Here is a 25,354-nt window from a genome sequence, read left to right on the forward strand (position 1 = left end):
GAGCAGGTGACCCTTATCAGGCTGGGGCCCTCCAGGTTTCAGACCGCCAGAGGACATCTGCCAGGGTCACCATAGACATCAGGACGTGGCTGCCTCCTCCTCTGCTGAGGATGTCAGGGTTGCACCTGGCGTAGCAATAGAGTTAGGAAAGTGAAGGAAAATTGATGTCACATTCGGGTCATGGGCTTGCTGTACGTGTAAAGAAATTGTACTTCTGTGAATATGTTTGATGGTTATGTTAACGTTTTGGGCAATTGAAGGTGTTGTGATTTTGTACATTGGAATCCTCTAATGTCAAGGTTTAGCCATCCTCCCGCTCAGTGATAATGTCCCACTGTGAGATTCACATTCCTGTGATGTCAACCTCAGTTGAACTCGTATCAGGGAGATGTGTTTAAATCTTTATTCGAAGTTTCCAATGGAAACATTTCTAACTTTTCTTCCTCAAAGAGCACCATTGAGTGAGGGCAGCTCATCAGTATTGATATTCTAGCAGCACTTGTGACTCCTCAGTGGTAGTAGCAGAAGACAGGACATGCACGGGAGGAGGAGATCCCTAGGCACATCCACATCTCAATCGTAGCAGTGTTTGCATCATTAGATAGCAGTGAAGGCTTCAAGTCTTCTCTCTCATCACTCTTGTTCCTCAGTGGACTCTCAGTTCCCAGAGTGAGCTCACTCACAGGGTACCACAGATCAAAGTAAAGATCATGGCCGGATGATTTATGAGGCCAGAACACGCAAGTGCGAATGCAAGACTCATTCTCGCTGCAAGTGGTTGGACATCCCTCCCGAGATGAAAGTAAATGGCATTGAGGGCTAGGAAAGATGTGGCCATGTGCCCTCACTTGACTACTCTTCCTAGAGCCTGTCAGCAATTAACGTAGCACGGGCACGTCTCCCACGTCTTCCTTCCTCCATTGCGTGATCATTCTCATACTGACCCTCAGCTGCCTCGTGAGGTTCCTGGGCCTCCAGATCTTCATCCTCTGATGAGCTCTCATCCTCCGCCAGTTCATTTTCTGGCAGGTGTCACCTCTTTACATTGCTAGATCGTGAAGGGTGCAACCCACTGCAGTGATACAGGAAACCCCATAAGGAGTGTATTGTAGTGAGCCACTTGAGTGGCCCAAGCATCTGAAGCACATCTGCAGAAACCCTAACATCTGTTCTATAAGGGAGCGTGTGGAGCTGCGAGCAGCATTGTATCTCTCCTTGGAACGACTCTGAGGGCAATGCACCAGTGTCATCAGCAGGTTTCAGTGGGTACCCCTCATCCCCAAGCAGCCATCCCTGCAGACGTAATGGGCTCTCAAAAATCTCAGGCAGCTGTGAGTGACTCAGGATATAGGAGTCATGACAACTCCCAGGGTACCATGCAGAAACATGCAGTATGTGCCTCCGGTGATCATACACCAATTGTACATTGATGTAGCCCTTGCAATTTATAAACATTAGGGGCTGCTGCCATAGAGCCCGTATAGCCACATGGGCGCAGACAATTGCACTCTGCACTCTCAGGATACCTGAGATGGTGGCGAAGCCAGTGAATCACACAGTCTGGCTATCTTGTCCAGAGCAAACTTCATATAATGATGGTCCTTCCTATAAAGGGCATCTGTGACCTCCTTTATATACCAATGTGTTGTGGACTGAGAGATGCCGCACCGGTCCCCTTGGAAAGAGCCAGAGGCATATAAATTTAGCACTGTGGTCACCTTCAAAGCCACTGGCATGGGATACCCTCCAACTTCACGTGTCATCCGGTCTTCACGAAGAATGTGGCATATGGGAAGTACCAGAGCTCAGGACAAGTGCAGGCATGCATGGCATTGCCTCTAACTCATTTATAAATAAGAGACTCTTCTACGATAAACCCTAAGTCTGCAGATTTGCCTCCGTTGTCTGGGTCTCTCCTCCTGACCCCCTGTTCATGCTCTGGCTCCACTTGACCATGTCGCTCAGGTGTGACTTCCTGCTGGAACTGCTCCACCACCCACACATCAGCCATAAAATTCTGCCGATAGAGTTTTACAGCACAGAAAGAGGCCCTTCGGTCCATCATGTCCGTGCCTGTCATCAAGCCCCAATCTACTCATCCCATTTTCCAGCACTTGGCCCATAAAATGCTACAGCGTTTCATGCTATGGTATTTCAAGTGTTCATCTAAATACTTCTTAAATGTTGTAAGGATTCCTGCCTCTACCACTCTTTCAGGCAGTGAGTTCCAGATAACCACCTCCCCCCCACCCACAACCCCTCCCCCACCCCCCCCCACCATCCTGTGGGTGAAAACAAAATTCCTCAAATCCTCTCCTGCCCCTTACCTTAAATCTATGCCCCCTGGTTATTGACACCTCCACCAAGGGGAGAAGCTTCTTCCTATCTATCCTATTTATGCCCCTCATAATTTTGTACACCTCAATCAGGTCACCCCTCAACCTTCTCTGCTCTAAGGGAAACAACCCCAGCCAATCTAGTCTCTCTTCATAGCTGAAACGTTCCAGCCCCCAGGCAACATCCTAGTGAATCTCCTCTGCACCCTCTCTAGTGCAATCACATCCTTCCTATAGTGTGACCAGAACTGCACACAGTACTCCAGATGTGCCCTAACTAATGCTTTATACAGCTCCATCATAACCTCGTTGCTCTTGTATTCAATGCTTCAACTAATAAAGGCAAGTATCCCATATGCCTTCTTAACCACCTTATCTACCTGTCCTGCTACCTTCAAGGATCTATGGACATGCACACCAAGGTCCCTCTGATCCTCTGCAATTCCTAGGATCCTACCATTCATTTTGTATTCCCCTGCCTTGTTAATCCTCCCAAAATGCATCACCTCACTTTTCAGGATTAAATTCTATTTGCCACTGTTCTGCCCATCTGACCAGCCTGCCTATATCAAAAACAAAAACAGATTTCCCGCATCGTCGGTATTTTGCTTTTAGCCCATCTATATCATCCTGTAGTCTAAGGCATTCCTCCTCGCTATTTACCACACCACCAATTTTCATGTCATCTGTGAACTTACTGATCATACCTCTTACATTCATGTCTAGATCATTAATGCACATTACAAATAGCAAGGGACCCAGCACTGAACCCTGTGGTAAGCCACTGGACACAGGCTTCCACTCCCAAAAACAACAGTCAACCATCACACTCTACCTCCTGCCACTAAGTCAATTTTGGGTCCAATTTGCCAAATTGTCATGGATCCCATGGGCTATTACCTTCTTGACCAGTCTCCCATGCGAGACCTTGTCAAAAGCCTTACTGAAGTCCATGTAGACTACATCAACTACACTACCCTCATCTACACACCTAGTCACCTCCTTGAAAAATTCAATCAAATATGTTAGACATGATCTCCTGACAAAGCCATGCTGACCATCCTTGATTAATCCCTGCCTCTCCAAGTGGAGATTAATTCTGTCCCTCAGGATTTTTTCCAAAAGTTTCCCGACCACTGATGTTAGACTCGCTGGCCTATGGTTCCCTGGTTTATCCCTACCACCCTTCTTGAATAATGGTACCACATTAGCTGTCCTCATGTCCTGTGGCCAGAAAAGATTTGAAAATTAATGCCAGGGCCCGTGCAATCTCCTCCCTTGTCTCCCACAGCAGTCTGGAATACATATCATCTGGGTCTGGGAATTTATCCACTTTTAAGCCCGCTAAAACCACTAATACCTCCTGCCTCTCAGTGGTAATATGTTCAAATATATCACAGTCCTCCGCCCTGATTTCTATTGTATTTATGTACTGCTGCTTTGTGGATGACTATGATTGCAAATGTTAGCCCTAGCCTTACAGCTCCCCACCTATTCATTCTCTGGTGACCTTGAAATAATTCAGAGATGATGGGTTGCTGGATGCATAACTGCTGTCTGGATAATGGATATTAATGAGCAGGCTAATATAAAAAAAATGGAGTAAGATCCTTTCCTCCGTGTGTGTGGAATTCTGATGGGCACATCCATTTGACCTGTAACATCTGTAATAAATTGTTGGGAAGCCTGTCAAGCAGTAAAGTTCTGTGTTTTCTCCAGTTGGTGTCTCTTCTCCACTGGGAAAGTGATTAAGTCATTTCCCTTTGGTATCGTCGGTTGATTGCTTTATAAAAGTATGAACTGCAAATGCCTCATGCATTGGTTTGCAAGTCTGTTGCGTCGAAGCTAAGCTTACAACTGCTGCAACTTCCACAGCTATTGAAAGAGTCAAATCAGCATTTAATGTTGCCTGTAAGTCAGCCTGTGGTGGATAGCGTGGTTTGCTTGCTGATTGTCCCTGAAGTGACTTCCCTGACACAGCTACATAGGAGTATTGGAGTCTGAAAAGACATGTCCTTGGGTACTGACTCGAGCAAATGTTGAACTGGGACATTTTGTCTTCTCATGGAATTGTCCTCCTCATCAAATTCACGCAGCACAATGGGACCACCCAAAGGGATATCCATCTTCCTCGTTTTGTCAATTGGAACTTATAATGCTGTAACAAAATGAGGCCAGTCTGGAGGGAAGTCTTGATTAGAAAATTTAATTATTTAACACAATACAAGAATGCACAATGCTAAAATAAAAAAATGTAATGTGTTAAGTGCACAGTAGATAATTGCTTACTGTCAAAAAGCCAAACTACAGTTCACCACCTATTTAAACTAGTGGCCTTGCTTTAAGAATTAATTCAAAGTAGGCCAGCCCCATTATAATGTGCTAATTTTATATGGGCATGGTGCAAATTGGGTATGGAGCCTTGTCCAGATGTGCAACTTGAATAATTTTAATCAAATTAGAGTTGGGTTTTCTTGCAGTACAGGTTCCTACTGTCTCCCACCCAGCCCATATTAATCATACCTTACAAAATCTAACATACTGCAAGTCAGGCACTCAGCATTGTGTTTTCAGTTTTTCAGCCACGCCCATCACCAGCTGGGTTCCATACCCCAGTAAAGCCTCATAAAGGGGGCTTTATCGTGCAATTTAATCGCCTATTCCCCAATCCATGATCTGGGTAAAAGAGGCTTGTCTGCATGTCACATTGAACAAATATGATATTCGGCCACACAGTGTTATCTTTCTATAATGCAAAGGTAGCAGTCATCAAATTATATTAAGTCCTATCATTTAACATTGCAATGACTCCTCTGGTAATTTTAAAGTGACTTTGGATCAAAAACCCTTCTCCAGCTGATTAGTAAATGTGACTATCTATTGCAGAAGACATTGATGTGTCAAACATTGAAACCAATTTATAGAAGTTCCCAATGCTTAGATAACTTTATAGACTGGGAAAAGTCACACTTGTAGCTAATTTATCATACTATGCAACAGCCGAATATCCAGATGCTACTGAATCGAAATAAACATCAAATATACATCTACAAAGACAGATGCCTTAAATATCTAATAGTTGAATGCAAACTAATTGAAGAAGGAATACTTCTCAGAATCCTGGTTTATTGGGCTATGTATTATCAGATGAATAGCTTTTTATGAGGTTTTATCAAATGGTCTTGTGACTTCTATCATCAGTATGATTGTGCTGCGGTTCATGTGTTTTAGAATATAACTTTTAGTCTGGGAATTAAAATTTTAACTGCAGAAAATGGGGATCTCTGGTTGAGAAGCTGTAAGGGCAGCCCTCAAGTAAATGCAATTCAAACAAGGTGCAGTTTATTACAGTAAAATGTTGGGACCACGTTGATTTAAGAAATTCATTTATGGAATGTGGGCCTCACTGGCCAGGCCAATATTTATTGCCTATCCCTAATTGCCCTTGAGAAGGTGGTGGTGAGCTGCCTTCTTGAACCGCTGCAGTCCCTATGGTGTAGGTACACCCACAGTGCTGTTAGAGAGGGAGTTCCAGGATTTTGACCCAGTGACAGTGAAGGAACGGCGATATATTTCCATGTCAGGATGGTGAGTGATTTGGAGGGGAACTTCTAGGCGGTGGCGTTTCCATCTTTCTGCTGCTCTTGTCCTTCTAGATGGTAGAGGTCATGGGTTTGGAAGGTGCTGCCTAAGGAGCCTTGGTGCAGTGCATTTTGTACATGGTACACACTGCTGCAACTGTGCGTCGGTGGTGGAGGGAGTGAATGTTTGTGCAAGGGGTGCCCATCAAGTGGGCTGCTTCATCCTTAGGGTGTCAAGCTTCTTGAACGTAGTTGGAGATGTACTCATCCAGGCAAGTTAACATCTAGAAAGCTAAGAATCATAAAATTGGTGGAGCAACTTAAACAATGTGTGACATATCTGTGGGTCCTTTGTTGGGGACATGATGTCTGCAGTCCTTGCAATATGGGTAGTCCAGAGATGTTTTGGGAGTTAAAGCTAAATTAGTTTAAAGCATTGAGTAAACCTTGAAAGGTTGTAAAATCCACTTATTTCTTCAGATCAAAGGAGGAATTTTAAATGAGGGAAACTTAACCTAAAGGTCTATTTGAGGACATCCCAGAGCATGCCATGTCATCATGGAGATGGGTGGAGCTTAGGGAGATTCTCTGGTTTCAATTTATCTGGGTGTTTGCTGAGAGTTGTAGTTACAGTTTGGATTTTGTGTGTAGTGCAGCTCACTGAGAGAAGATAGCCTAAGTAAATGACGGTTTGTTAGGCCTGCACTGTAAGTAGAGAAAAATTAAACTTCACCATTTGCCACATGGAATGCAAGTAAGGCTTACAGAATCACAGAACTGTTACAGCACAGAAGGAGGCCATTCAGCCCATTGTGTCAGCACCGGCTCTCTGAATGAGCAGTTCACTTAGTGCCATTCCCCTGCCTTCTCTCTGTAACCCTGCAGATTCTTCCTTTTCAGATAACAGTCTACTTCCCTTTTCAACGCTTCAGTTGAACCTGCCCCCACCACACTCTCAGGCAGTATATTCCAGACATTAAAACATTTATTTACTCCTGTTGTTTTTGCTTCTTTTGCCAATTACTTGGAATCTGTGCCCTCTTGCTCTCAATGCTTTCAGAGTGGGAACATTTCTCCTTATCAACTCTGTTTGGATTTCATGAGGGAACAGATGCTGGAATATTGCCTAGTTTGAAGCTAGTGGAAAATGTACAGTGGTTCTCACAGACTCTGTGGCAAAGGAAAGCAACCAGCAGACTAGAGTGGAAGTAGTGAGAAGCCAACACTAACAAGGGACTGAGGCATCCACAGTCAAGAGTATTATATGAGTCTTATCTCGGAGAATAGCTGGAACTGTGGAGAAGTAAAGTAAATTCCAGAGGACTGTGGCATACTTTTGTGTGGTCCCCATACAAGTAAATAACTTTAAGATTCATATGTCTTGTAAGGAAAAGGCTTGGAGGAAGTAAGGAGTAAAACTGAGTGTATACCATACATAGTTATAACTTGTAGCATTAAGTTAAGATTGCTTGTCTTTTATATACAATGAAGTTTGTGTCCCGTTGGAAAATGTAAAATCTTTGGGCACAATTCTATTGGTTAAATGAGGTATTTGGATTTTCTTTAAATCTTTTAAGTCCCCAACAGGATTGTAATAACTGATAATTCATTTTTTATTTCCTTGTATCGGTCTCCACCCATATTCCCCTTCCCCCTTATTAACACAGTAAAACATTGCAAGGCACGTCACAAGAACGTTATGAAACAAAATTTGACACCGAGGAGATGTTAGGGCAATGACCAAAACCTTGAATTTTTGGGAGGGAGATCCAGAGTTTGTATGGTTAGTTAGCTCAGTTGGCTAGATGCAAGAGTTTGGTGCAACACGGGTGAATCCCCGTACTGGCTGAGGTAGTTCTTAGGATCTGCCTCCTCGCTTTGTGATATCACGGCATAAGCCAGGATTAGCAACCCTCACGAAATGAGAATGCTACATGGAGAGAGAAATTCCAGAGTTTAGGGCCAAGACAGCTGAGGACATGGCCACCAATAGTGGAGCGATGAAAATCAATGATGTGCCTGAGTCCAGCATTGTAGGAGTGCAAAGCTCTCATAGGACTGGAAGAGCTTACAGATATATATCGTTACACTTACGTCTGTAATTTTTAAAAACTGCAGATGAAGTCAGATAGCAAGCCTAATGGGGGTTACCATTGACCAGAAACTTAACAGGGCCAGGCAAATAAATGCTATGGCTACAAAAACTGGGAATTCTGTAGCGTGTAACTCGCTTCCTGACTTTCCAAAGCCTGTTCAGCATCTACAAGGCGCAAGTCAAGTGTGCAATGGAATACACCCCAATTGCCTGAATGAATACAGCTCCAGCAACACTCAAGAAGCTTGACACCATCCAGGACAAAACAGCCCACTTGATTGGCACCCATTTACCACCTTAAACATTTACTCTTGTCATTACCACACCAGGTGCCACACCAAAGGTTATTGAGGAAAGTAAAAGCCCATGGTGTCGGGGGTAACATTAGTATGGATAGAAGATTGACTGGCTAGCAAAAAACAGAATATGCATAAATGGGTCTTTTTTGGATTGGCAGGATGTGACAAGTGGAGTCCCATGGGGTCTGTGCTGGTGCCCCAACTTTTTGCAATTTACGTCAATGATTTAGATGAGGGGAGTGAAGGCATGGTAGCTAAATTTGCAGAGGACACAAAGATAGGTAGGAAAGAATGTCGTGAAGAGGACATGAGGAGGTTGCATATGGATATAGACAGGTTGAGTGAGAGGGCAAAAAATCTGGCAGATGGAGTATAATGTGGGAAAGTGTGAAGTTGTTCACTTTGGCAGGAAGAATAAAGAAGCAGAGTATTACTTAAACAGAGAGTAGCTGCAGAATTCCAAGGTGCAGAGGGATCTAGGTGTTCTAGTACATGAGTCACAAAAAGTTAATATGCAGGTACAGCAAGTAATTAAGAAGGCTAATGAAATGCTATCCTTTATTACGCGAGGAATTGAAAATAAAAGTAAGGATGTTATGCTTCAGTTATACAGGGCATTGGTGGGACCACATCTCGAATACTGTGTGCAGTTTTGGTCTCCTTATTTAAAGAAGGATATAAATGTGTTGGAAGCAGTTCAGAGGAGGTTTACTAGATTGATGCCTGGAATGAGCGGGTTGTTGTTTGAGGAAAGATTAGACAGACTGGGTGTATTTCCATTGGGGTTTAGAAGAGTGAAAGGTGACTTGATTGAAGAATATCAGATCCTGAACGGTATTGACAGGTGGACATGGAAAGGATGTTTCATCATGTGGATGAAACTGATCTAGGGGACACTTTTAAAATTTGGGGTCACCCTTTTAGGACAGAGGTGAGCAGAAATTCTTTCTCTCAGGAGGTTGTGTAACTTTTGAACTCTCCGCCTCAGAAGGTGGTGGAAGCCGGGTCATTGAATATTTTTAAGGCAGAGGTAGATAGATTCTTGTTAGGCAAAGGAATCAAAGTTTATTGGGGGTAGATAGGAATGTGGAACTCGAAACACAAACAGATCAACCACGGTCTTATTGAATGGTGGAGCAGGCTCGAGGAGCTGAATGGCCTACTTCTGTTCCTATTTCACATGTTTGTATTTATGTACCAGCACAAGGAGGCAGCAGTTTGTGCCATCTACAAGATGCACTGCTGCAAAACACCAAGGCTCCTTCGACTGCCCCTTCCAAACCCATGACATCTACCCCCTAGAAGATCAAGGGTAGCAGACACGTGGGAACACGACCACCTTCAAGTTCCTTTTCAAGTCACACACCAACCTGACTTGGAATTATATTGCTGTTGTCTCATTGTAACTGGGTCAAATTCCTGGAACTCCCTTCCTAACAGCACTGAGGGTGTATCTACACCAGATGGACTGCAGCCATTCAAGCAGCTCACCATCACCTTCTGAAGGGCAATTAGGGATGGGCAATAAATGTGGGCCTTACTAGGACTGCCCACATTGCTTTTTTATTTGTCATGGGATGTGAGCACCCTGGAAGCAGATGGTCAGAATGAAAAACTCAACTCACCAGACACAGGAAATGCAAACAAGAGGAAGACTGAAAATGTAGCAAATCTAAAAGAATATAAGAAAATGCCGAAAGCACATTCCAGTTTTTCAGGTAGAGACCTTTTAAGGCTCTGAGGGAGTGTCTGTATCAGACATGGTAACCTAATTTTTTCAGCTTGCTGATGCTGACAACACTGCTGTGTCTTTCCAGCATTTTCTGCCTTTATTCCAAATGTAATGATATAGCAGGTGTCAGATCATGGGATTCTTGTACTTTCAGGTGCACACATTCATTTTTGATAGCTTCAAATATAATTCATGGAAAAGAGATCAAGCATTCATGAATTCTTGAGCTGCTGGTAGTCCTAGACAAGACTTGTGCTCACTTCACTAAGATTCTTTTTGATGTATCACAACCCTGTAAATACAACTGCGTACAGGCATCTTTGTTAGATTTCCAATTTAAATGCTTTGTACTGAAATGATAAACATTCATACCAGACCATTAACTCATCGAATGTCATTAAGTTTATTGTCACCAGGAAGAGTAAGCATTGGGCTGGTCATGTCCCCATGTGCTGTGTGTGGAGCATTAGATTGTAGTTCCTTCCTGCCACAACAGCTTCCATTTCAGGCGTCTTATTCCTAATGAGTCTAGCATTCATTTGTGCATCTTCGTTATCATGGATTTTATTTGCACTTCTCGTGCCCAGTATCTGCCTGTTAATGTTATCTGGTCCCTGGATCTCCCTTTCTCTCTCTCTCTCTGTTACTTGTACATCAGTTGACTGTTTTCAACATTTTGCACATGGATTTTTGTTTCTTGTGTGTGACTTTATCAAAGTCCTTTAGGAAAGTTTTTAATCTGCTTGGAACTCTGGGTACATTACATCATGAGGCTGACCAAAAATCCATAGATTGCTATTTTCTCAAAGAAGTTGAAGAATTCGGTCAGGGAACAGCCGTAGGGCAGAATCTTGTGCCTTCCTCTGAGACAAAATCAGTGGAGAGGGAGGCAGTTAATCAGGTAGAAGGGCGACGGGTGAGGACCCCGCTGCCTTGACCCCGATTATGCCCGCGGTGGGAAGGCCATGGACGGCTTTCCTGCCCAGTCATCAATGGAGGCCCTTAAATGACCAATTAATGGCCACTTAAGGGCCATATCCTGCTGCTGCTGGCATTCCCCCAGTGGTGGGCGCAGTGAGACCCTGCCCAGCACTGCGGGCCGCATGACAAGCAAACCCTAGCGTGTTTACTTGTGGGCTCCTGGGTGGGTCCTTCATTCAAAGGCACTCCATGTCTGATTGAGGGGCTGAACATCAGGAAGGGGGGGCCCTAAAGTCCACCCTTGTGCCCTTGCTGCAAATTGCCCTGCCCCTCCCCCCCCTCACCCCGGCCCCTCAATCACATGTGGCCTGTTATCAGTCAGACTTACCTTAACATTGAGAGTTTTTCTTTTATTCATTCACAGGATGTGGGCTCCACTGGCTGGGCCAGCGTTTCTTGCCCATCACTAGTTGCCCTTGAGAAGGTGGTGGTGAGCCGCCTCCTTGAACCACTGCTGCCCATGTGGTGTAGGTACATCCACAGTGCTGTTAGGAAGAGAGTTCCAGGATTTTGACCCAGCGACAGTGAAGGAATGGTGATATATTTCCAAGTCAGGATGATCAGTGGCTTGGAAGGGAACTTCCAGGTGGTAGCGTTCCCATCTATCTGCTGCCCTTGTCATTCTAGATGGTAGTGGTTGTGGGTTTGGAAGGTGCTGTCGAAGGAGCCATGGTGAATTCCTGTAGTGCATCTTGTAGATTGTACACATTGCTGCTACTGTGTGTCAGTGGTGGAGGGAGTGAATGTTTGTGGATGTGGTGCCAATCAAGTGGATTTGTCCTGGACGGTGTCCAGCTTCTTCAGTGCTGTGGGAGCTGTACTCATCCAAGCAAGTGGGGAGTCACACTCCTGACTTGTGCCTTGTAGATGGTGGACAGGCTTTGGGGACTCAGGAGGTGAGTTACTCGTCGCAGGATTCCAAGCCTCTGACCTGTTCTTGTAGCCATAGTATTTAAGTGGCTAGTCCAGTTCAATTTCTGGTCAATGGTAACCCCCAGGATGTTGATAGTGGGGGATTCAGTGATGGTAATGTCATTGAACATCAAGGGACGATGGTTGGATTCTCTCTTGTTGGAGATGGTCATCGCCTGGCACTTGTTTGCCACAAATGTTAATTGTCACCTGTCAGACCAAGCCTGGACATTGTCCAGGTCTTGCTGCAGTTGGACATGGACTGCTTCAGTACCCGAGGAGTCGCGAATGGTGCTGAACATTGTGTAATCATCAGCAAACATCCCACTTCTGACCTTATGATGAAACATGGCTTCACACTCACTGGGAAGGGATGAGCGGGGACAGGGGCCTGTCGGCCGCTGGGTCCAATGGTGACCCGGCGGCTGGTGTAAAAGCGGCCCAGGCAGCCCTGGAGGGTTGCTATGGAGAACGTCCCCTGAGCGGACACTATGGACCCAAGTGCAGCTGGACATGGCAGGCAGGAGGGCAAGTCGAACCCCCGCTTCTCTAAAGAGTGCCTCGCCATCCTCCTGGAGGAGGTGCCTGCCAGGAGGGACATGTTTGTCTCCAGGGGTGGGAGGATGAGGCCACCTCACCTTGCCAAGAGGGCATGGAAGGGAGGTGGCAGCCATGACGTGGCACAGCACCCCTAGGTGCAGAGCCAGAAGTGGTTCAATGGACTGCTGCACTAAGGAAGTGTGAGTACCATGTTGGCATGGGTCAGTGCGCATAAGTGTTAAGGTGCAGCCTTTGCCCTGTGGACCTCAGGAGTGCAAGAGTCTGAGTGCCAACTGTCAATCGCGCTGGACCTGGTCAAGTGGGTGAGCCCTGGCTGCTTGGACTGAGTGCCTTGTGGCTCGAGGGCGAAGACTTGGATGTGCCCTGTGAGGTGCTCCTCAGCTGGGGTTGGTCAGGCTGCAATGGCGTTACAGGTACAGAGTGGACGAATCAATGTTTCAGGAGAAGATGGTCCACAACAATATAAAAAGGTCGCAAACTGGGGAAGGCCCCACTAGCCTCCAAATCCTCTTGACATATAAGCAAGACTCTCTAGAGCTCGAGAGCCGGCACACCCCACGTGCAACCAGATGTGGAGAGGTGGGGGTGCCAGACGAAGGTAAGAGCGCAGTGCACAGAGGTGAGACGTTTGGTTTGTGCAGCCATTCTAGTGCAGTTGATGTTTTTTCGTTGATGTGAACCTCGAGCCTGGATTCCCCACTGACCATTGGAAGACGATGGCACCATGTTGCAGATCTCCATTGTCTCACCAGGGTGCCTGGCATGACTTTAACTAATGACATTTCCTTCTTCCCGCTTTTAGGTTCGCCAGCAGGCATTTTCTCTCTAGACCCTGAAGTTCCATCCCTGACACCGGAGGACCACTGGGCATTAGTTGTGCTTGCATCACACCCGCTCTCTGAAGCAGGCACCAGTGCTGATACCAGCACCTCAGTGGGCTTTAGGGTTAGTATCTCATGCACATTGGTGAAGGAACTTCACAATTGCTTGAGGTGCAGGCAGAGGCAGAGAGTGCCCAGGGCGCTGGCAGTCAGAGGCAATCGGTCCCCTGCTGGGGACCAGGACAATGCTCAGTTGAAGGCTGATGATGAGCCTCTGGAGTCATCCATTAGGTGGTAGATGTGGGAGGATCTGGCAGAGATCCATGAGGGTCTGCGTGCCATGGTCTCCATGATGGAAGAGTCCATGCAGAGCATGAGCACTGCATTGGCTGTCATGGCCAAGCGTACTGCCTCCTCCATTGAGAGAGTGGTGACTCTCATGGAGAGACAGCTCCAGGGACAGAATCAGGGATTCCTGGGGTTGTGCTCGGACCTGCAAGCCCACACACAGGCACTGGCCTCAGGTGGTCACTGTCAGTGTGGGAGATTGATGAGGCACCCAGTATCCTAGCTAGTTGCCCGTATATCAATGGTGAGCAGGGAGGTCCACAGCGACCTCACGTTGGTGCATGAGATGCTTGTCATCTCTGCGGGCTCCTCTCAGGGTGCTCTGGATGATGACAGCTGCTCCTCTGCCCCTCCACCAGTGACCGTAGCATCTGATGAGGCTGTGAGGACTCCCTCCCAGGCGGAACCAGCACAGACTCCACTGGCCAGAGGACGACCACCAAGTTCATCAAGGCCAACAAGACAGCAGAGTCAGCAGACTGTCTCCAATGCTGGTGCCAGTGAGGGGGGAGCACTTAGACTTCGCACTCACAAACATAAGTTAAAAGTACCATGGACACAAGGGGGACAGGTCACGGGTGTTTTTATATTCATTTTTGTTTACTTTATGTATACTGATCTGATGTTGAATACCAGAAACGTTTTTGTTAAGATATTGAACCATCAGGATGATATAAATTGTGTTTTTGTCAACAAGGCCTGATAATGCTTCACCTTTTTATTTCATTGGTGTGGGGAACACTAGTATGTAATGCTGGATGTAGGTGACTCTGAACTTAATTGCACAGGTGCTGACTGTGCTTTGTGTTCAAATGAAAGGGTCCTTTCAGACATCTGGGATGGAGGCTGCAGCCCTGGCATGTGTTTGAAGCTGATCTTTGGCAGCCTAGCTGAAGGAGCATTGGATCAAGGTGTCCCTGGTGTCCCTGCCTCCCTGCAAGTTACCAAGGTCTGGCTCCACGCCCTCAGCATTCTCCTCACCATGCTCCTCTTCTGACTCAATACTGGAATCATCACCTGTGGCCTGTGGAGTTGCATCAAGATCCTCTTCCTCCAGTGGGTCCCCCCTTCCAGTGCCAGATTGTGGAGAGTGCAGCATGCAACCAGAATCAGTGACACGCACTCCATGGGGGTATTGTAGTGCACCCGCTGAATTGTCCAGGCATTGGAAGCATATCTTGAGAAGACCTATGGTCCTGTCTATCACTGCCCTTGTGGAGGCATTTTTGTAAAGCTTCTTTGCCTCTGCTCTTGGGTGGCAGAGAGGTGTCATGAGCCATCTCTTCAACGGCTAGCCCTTGTCACCCAGCAGCCATCCATCCACTCGAGCTGGAGCAATGAAGAGCCTCAGCACCTGGGAGTGTCTCAGGATATGAGCATCATGGGAGCTTCCAGGATACCTTGCACAGAATTGCAGAACCTGCATCCTGTGGTCACACACTATCTGCACATTCATGGAGTGGAAGCCCTTCCTGTTGATGAAGGCACCCGTCTGACCAACTGGCGACTTGATGGCCACATGTGTGCAGTTGATTGCACTCTGACTCACTTAGCCTGGCTGGCCTCCTCTGTACAGTAAGGAATAACGATCAGTACCCACCTGAACAGAGCTTCTGTCACCAGCTTGACACAACTGTGGACAGCTGATTGAGACACTCCACAAAGATCCCCCACTGAGCCCTGAAAAGAGCCGGAGGCATAGAAGTTGAGGGCCACTGTGGCCTTTAGAGCCACTGGCATGGGGGTGTCCACCCACACAGTCAGAGCTGATCTCAGACCCAAACATCTGACAAAAGCAAAATACTGCAGATGCTGGAAATCTGAAACAAAAACAAAATTAGCTGGAAAAACTCAGCAGGTCTGACAGCATCTGCGGAGTGGAATACAGTTAATGTTTCGAGTCCATATGACTCTTCATCAGAACGGAAGAAAAATAGAAATGAGGTGAAATATAAGCTGTTAGAGGGAGGTGAGACAGGTGGAGCTGGATAGAGGGCCAGTGATAGGTGGACGCAAAGAAGAGGTTGCCAAGGATATCAGAGACAAAGGACAAAGGGGTGTTGACAGTGGTGATATTAGCTAAGGAATGTGCTATTGGTAACATTAATCGTGGAAAGCAGGACAACCAAGTAACAGATGGCCCTAGTAGGGGTGGGGTAGGGGGAAGGGATTGAAATAGGCTGAAAGGTGAAGGTAAAACAATGGATGGAAATAAATTTTAAAATAGTAAATGAAATGGATGGGAAAAGAAAAATATATTAAAAAATATATAAATTATTAGAAAAAAGGGGGATCAGAAAGGGGGTGGGGATGGAGGAGAGAGTTCATGATCTGAAGTTGTTGAACTCAATGTTAGGTTCGGAAGGCTGTAAAGTGCCTAATCGGAAGATGAGGTGCTGTTCCACCAGTTGCGTTGACCTTCACTGGAACATTGCAGCTGGCCAAGGACGGACATGTCAGCATGAGAGCAGGGTGGAGTGTTGAAATGGCAAGCGACAGGGAGGTCTAGCTCATGTTTGCGGACAGACCGAAGGTGTTCCACAAAGTGGTCACCCAGTCTGCATTTGGTCTCTCCAATGCAGAGGAAACCGCATTGGGAGCAGCGAATGCAGTACACTAAATTGAGGGAAATGCAAATGAAGTGCTGCTTCACTTGAAAGGAGTGTTTGGGCCCTTGGACGGTGAGAAGGGGGGAAGTAAAGGGGCAGGTGTTGCACCTTCTGCGTTTGCATGGGAAGGTGCCGTGGGAGGGGGTTGAGGTGTAGGGGGTGATGGAGGTGCGGACCAGGGTGTCCCGGAGGGAACTGTCCCTACGGAATGTCAACGGGATGGGGGGGGGGAGCGGTGAAGGGAAGATGTGTTTGTTGGTGGCATCATGCTGGAGTTGGCGGAATTGGCAGAGGATGATCCTTTGAATGAGGAAGCTGGTGGGGTGATAAGTGAGAACAAGGGGGACCTTATCATAGTTCTGGGAGGGAGAGGAAGGTGTGAGAGCGGATGTGCAGGAGATGGGCCGGACACAGTTGAGGGCCCTGTCAACCACCATGGGTGGAAAACCTCGGTTAAGGAAGAAGGAAGAACTGTTTTGGAAAGTGGCATCATCGGAACAGAAGCAACAGAGGCGAAGGAACTGAAAGAATGGGATGGAGTCCTTACAGGAAGCGGGGTGTGAGGAGCTGTAGTCGAGGTAGCTGTGGGAGTCGGTAGGCTTGTAATGGATATTGGTGGACAGTCCACCTCCAGAGATTGAGACAGAGAGGTCAAGGAAGGGAAGGGAAGTGTCAGTGATGGACCATGTGAAAATGATGGGGGGTGGAAATTGGAAGCAAAATTAATAAATTTTTCCAGGTCCAGACAAGAGCATGAAGTGGCACCAAAGCAGTCATCGATGTACCGGAGAAAGAGTTGTGGGAAGGGGTCTGAGTAGGATGGAACAAGGAATGTTCCATATATCCCATAAAGAGACAGGCATAACTGTGCCCATGCGGGTACCCATAACCACACCTTTTATTTGGAGGAAGCGAGAGGAGTTAAAGGAGAAATTGTTCAGTGTGAGAACAAGTTCAGCCAGACGGAGGAGAGTAGTGGTGGATGGGGATTGTTCGGGCCTCTGTTCAAGGAAGAAGCGGAGAGCCATCAGACCATCCTGGTGGGGGATGGAGGTGTGGAGGGATTGGTCGTCCATGGTGAAGAGGAAGCGGTTGGGGCCAGGGAACTGGAAATTGTTGATATGATGTAGGGCGTCAGAGGAATTGCAGATGTAGGTGGGAAGAGTGGATAAGGGGAGAGAGAATGGAGTCAAGATAGCAAGAATTAAGTTCCATTGGGCAGGAATAAGCTGACATGATCAGTCTGCCGGGACAGTCCTGTTTGTGGATTTTGAGTAGGAGGTAGAAGCAGGCCGTCCGAGGTTGGGAGACTGTGAGATTGGAAGCTGTGGAGGAAAGATCTCCAGAGGAGATGAGGTCAGTGACAATCCTGGAAACAATGGCTTGATGTTCAGTGGTGGGGTCATGGTCCAGGGGGAGGTAGGAGGAAGTGCCTGCGAGTTGGCGCTCAGCCTCTGCGAGGTAGAGGTCAAGTGCACCAGACAATGACAGCATCACCCTTGTCAGCAGGTTTGATGACAAAGTCAGGGTTGGACCTGAAAGAACAGAGTGTGGCAAGTTCAGAAAGAGACAGGTTAGAATGGGTGAGAGGAGCAGAGAAACTGAGATGACTGATGTCACGCCGACAGTTCTTAATGAAAAGATCAAGAGATCAAGGGATCAAAAGATCATCTGACAAATGGAGGTCATGCTCTCTCTTGAGAGGCCAAGCCTCATTCAGCACTGCACCTTGAACATATTGAGGTGGCTGCATCACCACCTGTAAACCCTGGCAGCAGGATAGTGGTGTCTTCTGTGGCTCCATTCCACCTTGGACTATCGGCTGGCCCTATGCCCCTTGTGTCTGCACCTCTCCTCCCACAGGGCCCTCCCCTGGAAGCTGCAAAGGGACATCTGGCCTCCTCTCCCTTCTACCCCTCTCTCTCTCCATCCTCTGAAGAGGTGCCTCCAGCAGAGACCTCAATCCCCATTACCAGGATAAAGGAAGGCTGTCAGATACCTGGAAGGGTCCACACAATCTGAATCCTCCGGGGGCCTTGGAGACACCAAGGTGTCCTGAAATGAAGCCTGGGAATGCAAAGATTAAACCCCGAACAAAGATGAAGCTGCCAAGCACCAATAAGCAACCAGCTGCAAACTATCTCCAAAACTCCACTGGCAATGCTGCTGACCCTTTTTATTCCGCCCTTGGATGAGGCTTGTGAAAATGTTGGCCGGCCGCCTGCCCGTTTTTCCTGTGTGACGAGCAGAAAATTGCACAGGCAAAGAAAAATCACAGTCAGCTGGACTGTTAAGGGCCTCAAGTGGCCGTTTAATTAATGGCGGGCACCGCTCCAGCATTGTGTGCGCCCGGCGAGCGAAATATTGCGCGAGTGTGCAGTGACATCGGAGTGGCCCACCTGAGGCCATTGCACAATATTTTACTCCCGATCGGGTTCAGGCACGGGCCCACCCACAGGACGAAGAATTCTGCCCTATGCTATTGGCCCCTAACCGGATCTTACCAAGAACTTCGGGGTCTGGTCTAGAATCATAACAGACCTGGGATCCAGTGACGATCCTAGGCTCCGAGTGGGTTTTGCACCAGCAGCAGTCCCTGCCTCCCCGATGGGTGCTACCATTCAACAGAACTGCCAGCCTCTGACTGGCTGGCAGCTTTTGGAAGGCGCGCCCAGGGTCCTTTGAATTTATTTTTAAACTCTAGGGATCTGACAAGAGTAATTCATTTTGTAGCTTTCTATCTCCCAAGGATGGGCAGCAATCTCACAAATGTCCCTGGCATATAAGGCTGCACCATTTCCCTAAACTCTGCTTCCTTCCAGTTTATTTATATGCTTGTGGTGGAGTTCTCCCTTTATTCTTGCAATAGACGGAGAGAGAGATAGAGAGAGAGAGAGAGACCATACTACAAATTTTAGACCAATTCACATCCGCGGGGAATTGTAAGGAGTGGTAATAATAAATAAGACTACAGTAAATTGGAGACTCCAAAGGAAGGCAGTGATGTTCTTATGACAGCACAAAATTCACCTCCTCATGTCTGTTCCTGTAAATCATATTTTTTCACATAACATTTTTAGTGATTGCAACATGTTACTTGGGGTCGGCTGTGGTTCAGCTGGTACCACACTCACCTCTGAGGCAGAAGGTTGTGGTTTCAAGCCCCGGTACCTAAGTAGGAAACTCCACTCTGACACTCCAGTGTAGTGCGGAGAGTGTGCTGTGCTGTTGGGGGGGGTTGCTGTTTCTCTGTTCAGATATTAAACCAAGGGTCTCTTAGGTGGATGTAAAAGATGCAATGACAGTATTCTGAAGAAGATCGGGGGAGCTATCTCTGGGTATTGTGGCACATATTTATCCCTCAATCAACATCACAAAATAAAAACAGTTTATTTGGTTACATCAAATTGCTGTTTGTAGGAGCTAGCCGTGCACAAATTGACTGCTGTGATTCAAATATTGCAACTTAATTGACTGTACATTGCTTTGGGACATTCTGAGTCCATTTTATTATTTTCTCCCATTTGAAGTGCCAAAAGGCAACCACTTGACAAGGTGAAAAGAACAACATAAGTTACAAGTTATGTCTGTGATAATAATGGATGGATGTCATTCTGTAACATTCCCCAATCCACTATTTTAAGAGGCATTAACCTATATTCTAAATGAAGCCTTGAAAGAAAGAACTTGCCTTTTCATTGCCTTTTATGGCCTGAGGATATTCCAAAGCACTTTAAGTCAATTAAGCACTTTTGAAGTGTAGTCAATGTTCTAGTGTAGGTAACATTACAATGGCTTCAGAAATTTTAAATCCATCATTACTACATTTTGCACTTTAATGCCCTTTTCAATTTTCCCCTGCAATAAAATTAAATGGGGTTATATTGCCGGCTGGAAGATATTATAGCCCATAGTGACTCTTCTGAAGAAGAGTCATACAGACTCAAAAGGTTAACCTTGTTTCTCTTTCCACAGATATGGCTAGACCTGCAGAGTTTTTCCAGTATTTTTGGTTTTTATTTCAGATTTCCAGCTTCTGAAGCATTTTGTTGTTATGTTATAGTCCATCCTCATTTTCAGTCCAATTATTTGACTCAATGTCATTTTCTTAGGCCTATCGCTGAGCTGTCAGCTTTTTTTAACACTTTCTTAGTTCTTCCCAGTTTTCAAGACTGATATGCATGTGCATAGACATTAAAAGTAGGCCATGTAGCAGATTGGTTCAGCTGGTAGCACTCTTGTCTTGGAGTCATAGGATTATAGTTTCAAGCCTCATTATGGAATAACCTGATTAACTTCTGAAAATTACAAGGAACCTGCGGACATTGTCACTAAGATTGAGACCATACATTTAGTTTCTTTCGTCTGTCAATTTCCCCCAATGATTGCCCTGACTTCACTCTAGTTTCTTTCTCCCTTCATACCTCCTGAGATTTTCTTGTCCACAAAACGCAAACTTCTGCTTTCTTTACCTTATTCCCTCTAACCTGAAGACTACTCAACTTCCTTTCTTGGTCCCAATGCTAGCTGATATTGTAAATATTTCCCCCTCCTTGGGTTCTGCACCACTTCCTTTAAAATCTGCCCCCATCAATCCCCTCTTCAAAACTCAATACTTGATCATTCTCTTCTTACGACTATGTTGTAAGGGTATCTGGCATAGCAAGGGTTAATGTGGAACTGGGAAACAGTGCTGACTACAGTGTGACGTAAAGAGACACATAACCTAAGACAAGAGTCAGCTGTACAGTGGACAGAGACCTGTGTAGAAGCAAGCATGGAGTAAGCTCATAACTTGGGCTATGCCTTGTATATATGTAAATAGTTATGTGCTATCAATAACCAATTAACTTTCAACCATACAAGACTCAGAACCTATTCATGAGACCTACTGAATATACAACTTACAACAACAACCTACCATCCTATCACTAATTCTCTTTTCTCTCCAAAGTCCTAGAAAGTGTTGTTGCCCCACAAATTTGTGCCTGTCTTTCCCATAACTCCATGCTTCGCTTAAACTCTCCAGTGAGGTTTCTGCCCCTGCTACAGCACTGAAATGCTCTGAATTAACTTCACAACATATTCTCTGTGATTGTGATGCACCATCAATCCTCATCCTGTTCTATATCTCTGCTGCCTTTGACATGGTTCATACCACCCTCCAATTTTCTCTAGCAGTTCAACCCTCTGAAACCTCTATGTTCCTCCAATCCTGGCCTCTTGCCTCTCCTTCACTTCCTTCACCCCACCATTAGTGGCTATGTCTTCAGCTGTCTAGGCCCTAAATTTTGAAATTACTTTTCTAAGTTCTCCACCTCTCTTTCTTCATGTGAGACCTCCTTAAAACTTATGCCAAGCTCCTTGTCACCCATCCTAATATCTCCTTTTTTGCCTCCGCATCAATTTTTGCCCAATGAAGCTCCTTGGGATTGTTGCTCATGTTCAAGGTGCTATATTTGCAAGTAGTTACAAATTTGCCTGCTGAGAGAGAGTGAAAATATAACTACAACTGCTTCCAAATTTATTTGGTGATAAAGACAATAAAAGGAGCTTACCGATTGGGTTATCCCTGGTGTCCTGGGCAATATTTGTCCTTCAATAAACATTACAAAAAGAACAGAGTATCTGGCCATTGTTGTGTTGGTGTCCATGGGAATATGTGGCGCTCAAATTGGCTTTTACATTGCTTACAACACACTGCAAAAGTAATTCATTAGCTACAAAAGCTTTGGAATATTCTATGGTTTTGAAAGGTGCTGCGTAAATACAAGTCTTTCTTTTTGAATATGTTGAATTGAAGGTAAATGACCTCCTGTCTTTTTTTATGGAATGTTAAAGCACAGAAGGCCACTTGGCCCGTCATGCCCTTCCTGTCATCCCAACTGACCTTTTTATACACAGATAAAGCACAAGTGTCCATGGTACCTTCATTTCAACACACTCCAAAAGAAAGACTTGCATATCGCACTTTTGCTTTTCACGACCACTGTACATCTGAAAGCGCTTTACGGCTGAATACTTAATTGACTGTAAAGAGCTTTGGGATGTTTTATGGTTGCAAAAGGATAAACACAAATGCTTGTCTTTTCATTGAATGGTAAATCATAGAAGGAAGCCATTCAGTCCATCGAGCCCACTCCATCATTCACTGTGGTCTTTAATTTTATAGAATGTAAAGGCAAAGAAGGAGGTCATTCAGTCCATTGTGACTGGTCTACAATTCCAAGTAGAAAGTGAGCATTTAAAACATAGTTTTAAAATAAAGGTTCTCCTATTTAAGCCGGAGATGAGAAGAATTTTTTTTTCCCTCAGAGGGCTGTGAATCTTTGGCACTCTCTTCCCCGGGTTGCAATGGAGACTGGGTCATTGAATATTTTTAAGGCAGAGGTAGATAGATTCTTATAAAAACAAAAACCTGCATGGGCCCCAGCTATGCCTGTCTCTTTATGGGTAATATGAAATATTCCTTGTTCCAGTCCTACTCCGGCTCCCTCCCACAACTCTTTCTCCAGTACATTGGTGATTACATCGGTGCTGCTTCATGCTCTCCTTGGGACCTGGAAAAATTTATTAATTTTGCTTCCAATCTCCACCCCTCCATCATTTTCACATGGTCCATCTCTGACACTTCCCTTCCCTTCCTTGACCTCTCTGTCTCAATTTCTGGTGATAGACTGTCCACAAATATCCATTACAAGCCTACCAACTCCCACAGCTACCTCGACTACAGCTCCTCACAGTCCGCTTCCTGTAAGGACTCCATTCCATTCTCTCAGTTCCTTCACCTCCATCGCATCTGTTCTGATGATGCTACCTTCAAAAACAGTTCCTCTGACATGTCCTCCTTCTTCCTTAACCGAGGTTTTCCACCCACGGTCGTTGACAGGGCCCTCAACCGTGTCCGGCCCATCTCCCACACATCAGCCCTCATGCCTTTTCCTCCCTCCCAGAAACATGATAGGGTCCCCCTTGTCCTCACTTATCACCCCACCAGCTTCTGCATTCAAAGGATCATCCTCCGCCATTTCCGCCAACTCCAGCATGATGCCACCACCAACCACATCTTCCCTTCACCCCCCCACCCCCCAGGCGGCATTCGGTAGGGATCGTTCCCTCCAGGACACCCTGGTCCACTCCTCCATCATCCCCTACTCCTCAACCCCCCCCTACGGCACCTCCCCATGTATATGCAAAAGATGCAACACCTGCCCCTTCACTTCCTCTCTCCTCACCATCCAAGGGCCCAAACACTCCTTTCAAGTGAAGCAGCATTTCACTTGTATTTCCCCCAACTTAGTCTACTGCATTCGTTGCTCCCAATGCGATTTCCTCTACATTGGAGAGACCAAACGCAAACTGGGCGACCGCTTTGCAGAACACCTGTGGTCTGTCCGCAAGAATGACTCAAACCTCCCCGTCCCTTGCCATTTTAACACTCCACCCTGCTCTCTTGCCCACATGTTTGTCCATGGCTTGCTGCATTGTTCCAGTGAAGCTCAACGCAAACTGGAGGAACAGCACCTCATCTTCCGACAGCCTTCCGGACTGAATATTGAATTCAACAACTTTAGATCTTGAACACCCTCCTCCATCCCCACCCCCTTTCCGTTTATTCTCCCTCCCTTTTGTTTTTTCCAATAATTTATATATTTTTCTTTTACCACCTATTTCCATTATTTTTAAATCTATACCTTTTATGCCCTGTTAGTCTTATTTTACCCCACCCCCACTAGAGCTGTACCTTGCATGTCCTGCAATCCATTCTTAATTAGCACATTCTTTTAGATAATACCACCTTCAACACCTCTTTGTTCTTTTGTCTGTGACATCTTTTGATTATCTGCTCCTATCATTGCTTGCTTGTCCCTACAACCACCACCCCCCCCACTTGTCTCCCTCACTGCCCCCCCCCCACCTTAAACCAGTTTATATTCCACCCCTCTCCTATTTTGACTCAGTTCTGTTGAAGGGTCATGAGGACTCGAAACGTCAACTTTGTTCTTCTCTGCCGATGCTGCCAGACCTGCTGAGTTTTTCCAGGTAATTCTGTTTTTGTTTTGTAGATTCTTGGCTAACAAGGGAGACAAAGGTTATTGGGGCAGAATGTGAAGCTGAGGCCATCTCATACGTTGACCTTATTGAATGGTGGAACAGGTTCAAGGGGCCGAATGGCCTACTCCAGCTCCTAATCCACAGGTATGTTCACGGATATATAAAGGGCATAAAAGGATATAAAAGCATAAATATATATATATGAATATACATAAATACAAAACGTTAAAAAAATACATACATAATAGCTAAATGGATGTATTTGTTCCTCTGTTGGAATTATGACAGGGCATTGGTGGGTGGGTGTGTGTGTCGAATCTGCAGCTTCAAGTGGAGCGCTAGTGGAGCGGGGAGGAGGGAGTCGGCTCGAAGTGTTGAATCAGCTGCAGCCTGTTGAGTAAAACGCATGACGCAGGCGCAGTGTCAGCCTCTGTCTCGCTCTCTCTCTCTCCCCGCGTTCAATGGACGATAAGTGCAGCCGCGAGCCGCCTTCAGCTCCCGCTCCTCTCACCAATGGAGACGCCCAGCAGCAGCAAACCGGCGGCGACTTAATCACCAAAGTAAGCGATGTCTCAGACAGTCAGAAAACGAAGAAAAAGAAGAAGAAAGGTGAGACCGTGCATGTATATATAATATATATATATATAGTCTTTTATAACGTGGAGGCGCGGGGGAGGGGAGGAGGAGGAAGAAGGGGGGGGGGGGGGGTGGGGGGGGGAGGTGAAGTAAGATGTCGGGATGATGATGATGATGATGATGATGATGAGGGGAAGGGGGGGGCGGGGAGGCGGTTTGCAGCCGCCGCGATTCTTGGTGACCTTGGTTGCTTCAGTAACTCGAGGCCCGAAGGCCGGAGTTTTGCCGTGTGGGGATTTTATCCCCTCCCCCCCCCCCTTTCCTTTCCTCCCTCCCCTCCTTTCCCCTTTGCAGCCTGACATCCTCTCCTGGGCGGCTGAGCTTCCCCCCCCGCCCTCCTCCCAAATCCCCTTGTCTGGCGCGGTGCTCTTGTGGTGTGTGTTTGTGT

General features: G+C 46.3%; 1 protein-coding gene across 1 annotated transcript in view; it reads left to right on the forward strand.

Annotated features, from left to right (window-relative positions):
• Positions 1 to 24,758: 24,758 nt before the first annotated feature.
• The window catches only part of nufip2 (nuclear FMR1 interacting protein 2), a 41,880-nt gene continuing 41,284 nt past the window's right edge, over positions 24,759 to 25,354 (forward strand). The window contains exon 1 of the mRNA XM_041197002.1: positions 24,759 to 24,939. Coding sequence (XP_041052936.1) covers positions 24,792 to 24,939 — 148 coding nt within the window. The 5' untranslated portion in view covers positions 24,759 to 24,791. The remainder of the gene's footprint in view (positions 24,940 to 25,354) is intronic.

This window comes from Carcharodon carcharias, chromosome 10 (genome assembly GCF_017639515.1).
Source record: "Carcharodon carcharias isolate sCarCar2 chromosome 10, sCarCar2.pri, whole genome shotgun sequence".
NCBI classification, from domain to species: Eukaryota; Metazoa; Chordata; class Chondrichthyes; order Lamniformes; family Lamnidae; genus Carcharodon; species Carcharodon carcharias.